The sequence below is a fragment of the Delphinus delphis genome, chromosome X (assembly GCF_949987515.2).
Source record: "Delphinus delphis chromosome X, mDelDel1.2, whole genome shotgun sequence".
In the NCBI taxonomy this organism is placed as follows: domain Eukaryota; kingdom Metazoa; phylum Chordata; class Mammalia; order Artiodactyla; family Delphinidae; genus Delphinus; species Delphinus delphis.
Window position 1 is genome coordinate 62,260,344 of NC_082704.1, and position 4,539 is coordinate 62,264,882.

Sequence of the window (4,539 nt, forward strand, 5' to 3'; positions counted from 1 at the left end):
TTGTATATTGCTGTAGTTGATGGTGTTTACTTTTTGAGGGTTTTACTTTTTTCATTAAACCCGGAAAGTGACAAATGGGAGGTTTGGAGAGAAAATTCTCCAAGGAAAGGAGACACTCAAGAGGCTGCTGTCTGGATGGTAGCTGCAACACTACTTCTCTCCTAGTTTAGACTTTTCCCTGGAAATCAGATCCAGAGTTGGAAGGGGAAAAAGGCAAAAAGAAAAAGAAAACAAGCAGAGATCTGAGAAACTGATAGTCATGTTTGTAGATATATTTCTTAAAATTTAGCATCCCCTATTGTAAGAAAATTAGGTGATCACTTACTATATGTAACCTGAAAGGCACTGCTGTAAGACTCACTTTCTTCAAAATATCTTCCTTTCCAGTCTGCTTCAGTGTCTTTAATCCCTCCATTAAAAGTGAGAGATTTACACTTTGAGTTAAAGTTCATCCCTAAGGCCTAGAATTCAGATATCCTTTGGCAAATTAATATTAAGCTAACATTAGTCATTAGTACATTAGTGTGAATAAATTTATCAGTTACTGACTAGAACAAAGGAATAAGACAGAAGACAAAACATACTGATGATGATGAGGGCTTGATAAAGTAAATCACAGCATTGAATACAAACTTAGATGGGTAGGCCTGAAGAGAAGGTGTGGTCCTAGCTAAGCAGCATAAAAATACTGGACACTTGTTCTCTCTGTATTTTCCTCAAATGATATAAATACTTTTCAAGAGCTTCTGGACTGCCTAATAAATGGGCTATAACCTCAACATTTCCTCTAAGAATGAGGAAATATATCTCCTGGATATATTTGCCTCCTGTTTAAAATAATAGATATGTTTAAAGTGAAATTAATATGTTAATGAAATTAAATCACTGGTCTCCCAAAATGACCCTAAAAAGTGTAATTCATGCTAATATAGAAAATAATAGACACATATAGTATAGACAAGGCCCTTTCATTACAAGTACCCACAAAATTATTACTTCTAATCCCATTACAACACTGAATTATGTTCAAACACAAATCACTTTAAAGCAAAGAGACCAGGCATAATTACAGTTACCCATTTTAAAACACAATTTAACACTCATTTGGAACTCATTTAACACATCGAAATATGTACCTTATGATGAATAATTAGGATATAAATACATACACTATTGCTAGCAGCACAAAGTCAATCTTCTAGCAGGGTATTATCTTAATAACAAAGTACAAGCAAATCAACACTTGCCTAGAGAAAACATTAGAAAAATTTCCATTCATCTTAGATATTAGAATTCATTTTGATTTCACCAGTTTTTTTTCCCCAAATATATTGGTATTGTAACTGTGTGCTTAAAATAACTCCCTTTCTGTAAATATGATGGAGCTCTTCCTTGATTTTCACATTCCTTCCAGATAGGAAGTAGCATGTTTCTTCATTTTAAAGCACACAGATTTTAATTAAAGCACGCTTTGAAACTTAGAGCTTTTTGCCAAAGTATTTTTCAAAGTATTCTAATATTTAAGACCTCAGGTTAAATTACTACTCATATCCTGGGTCTGTTTCCTGCATACTAGTACTAAACAGGTAGGAGGCGAGGCATTTTAATGAGCGTCCAATGTGGCCAAAATTAATCTTCTGCACTTTTCTCAAAAGGGGAAAATACTGACTTCCCCAGATGCTGGGAGGGAGGCTGTGCTGGCCTTACAATGGTATGACTGGGGCAAAGTTGGGCCAGAAAAATTACTGAAGACTCTAGGGTCCACATGCCTGGCTGCCTCCAAACCTACTCTGGCTTGTGAATGCAGCTTGACAGTTGCCACCTAACTTAAAAATAAGAAATAACTTCATCTTTTTGCTCTGGCCTAAACTTAGTGGCCTAAACTTAGTGCACTACTTCTTCCATAGGCTCAGAAAGTGCAGTAACCTGTCAGAGGTACCTTGATGTCACTCTAGAAGCATGGTGGACATTTCTTTTACTTGGCAGATCCGTACGTCTTCAGAGGTGTTCTCTGTAAAAAGTTTAAGAGAATCAGAACTATGATTATCACCTATCTGCTTTCTCCTGGACCTTTAAAGGCAATTTGGGTCACATTGTATGAACTTTGACAAGCCACCTGCCCTGGTTAGATTAAATATGGCAATTTATACAGTCATAGAGAGTATGTGAATTTATTTCTTGTTCTTATTTTAAACATACCAGAGACCTGAGTTCAGATTTTCATTCTATTAGTAGATGTGACAGATGATTTTTCATACTGATATTGAAATGAAGGAAATAGCTATTTGAGTCTTCAAACACTAGAGTGTAATCACATATGGAGATAAAAATGGTCCATGCGGGCTTCCCTGGTGGCGCAGGGGTTGAGAGTCCGCCTACCGATGCAGGGCACATGGGTTCATGCCCTGGTCCAGGAAGATCCCACATGCCGCGGAGCGGCTAGGCCCGTGAGCCATGGCCGCTGAGCCTGCACGTCCAGAGCCTATGCTCCACAACGGGAGAGGCCACAACAGTGAGAGGCCCACGTACCACAAAAAAAAAAAAAGGTCCATGATTTTAACACTGTTTTTGCAGAATAATATAATGTCCATCCTACTTAAAGACAACTAAAATATGATATTGGGATATAAACTGTGATTACTAGTATAAATAGACAATTACATTGCTTCTAAATACAAGGAAACTCAATGTCCATTGTAACAAAACTAAGTGCTTATAATGACTTCAACCTAATAGTCTCTCTTTGTCTTAGGTTCACAGATACAACTGCTGGCTCTAGTTGAGATCATATGTGTATAGTATGTCACTGAAATTTTATAGCTTAAGTTTCAGTCCACATTCAGTTTTTTTTTTTTAACATAGTTCAGTTGTCAAGGTAGAAGTGGTATGGCTGCTCACAAATGATTTTGCATGGAGTTTTATGTTATCATGCAAATCTTGTCTTGAAAGCCGTCTTCTGAACTCATCAGTGGTAAAGTAGTATATGATTGGGTCAAGGCAGGAATTCAGACTAGCAAGACACAAGGCAATAGAATGAAATATTAGAATCACCCTTCTGGCTAGGCAGCTTTTAATTTCATTGGACTTGACCAGGAAATCTAAAGGAAAACTGAAGTGATAAGGTGCAAAGCAAATTAGGAAAACTCCTGCACAGGTTAGAATCATCTTCAAGGCTTTCTTTTTCTCTCCAAGGTCTTGAGCCACAGGATATTTGTCCTGCAGTGATAAAACCGTCTTCCAGGTACAATACAGGACAGTCAGAAGAGGAGTGACAAATCCAATCAACTCGCCAATGGTCATCATGACAACAGACTGGGCTAGATTGACATTCCTGGTAGGAAGATCCACAAAGCATTTTGTTCTGTTGCTAGGGGTGTCATCACTGCTTCGGAGGAGTGGAAATAGCAGACAGGCAAGGCAGATTATTAGCCAGCCAGCAATGCTGATGTATAGGTCATATTTCTGTTTACAGTCGTGGAAGCGAAAGGGGTAGAGGAGAAACCAAAATCTTCGCACACTGATGCAGACCAAGAAGTAGATGCTTGCATACATGTTGACATACTTCAGGTAGAAACAAAACATGCAGAGGCCAGGCCCAAATGGCCAGTCATGATTCAAGTAGTAAAAGATCCTCAGTGGCAAGGAGAGGACTTGTAATAAGTCAGCAATGGCTAGGTTTATCATGAATATCACAGCCCGTTTGGTTTCTTTCATATAGCCATAAAATACCCACAAGGCTAATATGTTCCCTATGAGACCTGGCACAAGAATGACAGTGTATGTCACTGCATAGATGAAGTACCGAAAATCTGTATTGGATCCATCTGTCCCAGCACATGTGTCATTAGCAGGCATGTTTCTTTCTAGAGAAACTGCCTTTGCTAAATGGTGGTTAAAAAGCTAAATTTATAATTTACTGCTGCTCTTTCTAAAAGACTGATCATCGATGGGCTGGGGAGACTGAATATAGAATAACATCCTTTTTATTGCATTGGTCTGGGCTTATATACATGATTTGGGTTTTTTTCAAGTAACTATCTGCATGTTTGCTTTGGATTTGTCTACATTAACTACATTGAAGTCTAATGTGCAAGCACAGATGACAAGCTGTTATAATTTTCCCTTCTTCTTTACTCAGTTAAAAGGCCTCTGGGACATCATAACAGTTGATCCTCTCCCATTTGATCATAAATGTGCCATATAGTAGCTCTTCAAATTCCCATATGATGACAGTCATCTCTTTACTGGTGTTTGGCAGGCTGTTTTTCATTTTTTTGGCTCACATAGAAGGAAGATTTGCTTTTGTACTCAGTGGGTCCACAACTCTTCACAGGTGATTAACTTGGATGGATCATCTTTCTGGGACATTTTCAGTTATGTGTCGTAAACTAAAAAGTGAGAAACAAAGTCAGAGCTGCAAATGAAAAAAAATTAAGCCAATTATTGTCTAGAAATTTTTGAAAAAAAAGCCTATGTGTAGAAAAATCTATTACCTTTAATGGAAAGTTCTGATGTGAATGAGTGTGATTAGTCACAAGT

The 4,539-nt window shown here is 37.8% G+C and overlaps 1 protein-coding gene across 1 annotated transcript; it reads right to left on the reverse strand.

Annotated features, from left to right (window-relative positions):
• Positions 1-2,699: 2,699 nt before the first annotated feature.
• On the reverse strand, positions 2,700-3,855 carry GPR174 (G protein-coupled receptor 174). Its single transcript, XM_060002459.1, has one exon. It carries the CDS (start codon positions 3,853-3,855, stop codon positions 2,854-2,856), a length of 1,002 nt encoding a protein of 333 aa, XP_059858442.1. The 3' UTR covers positions 2,700-2,853.
• Between the last annotated feature and the right edge of the window lie 684 nt (positions 3,856-4,539).

Coding starts and splice junctions, on each gene's coding strand:
- GPR174 (XM_060002459.1), bottom strand. CDS start 3,855: ATGCCTGCTAATGACACATGTGCTGGGACAGATGGATCCAATACAGAT.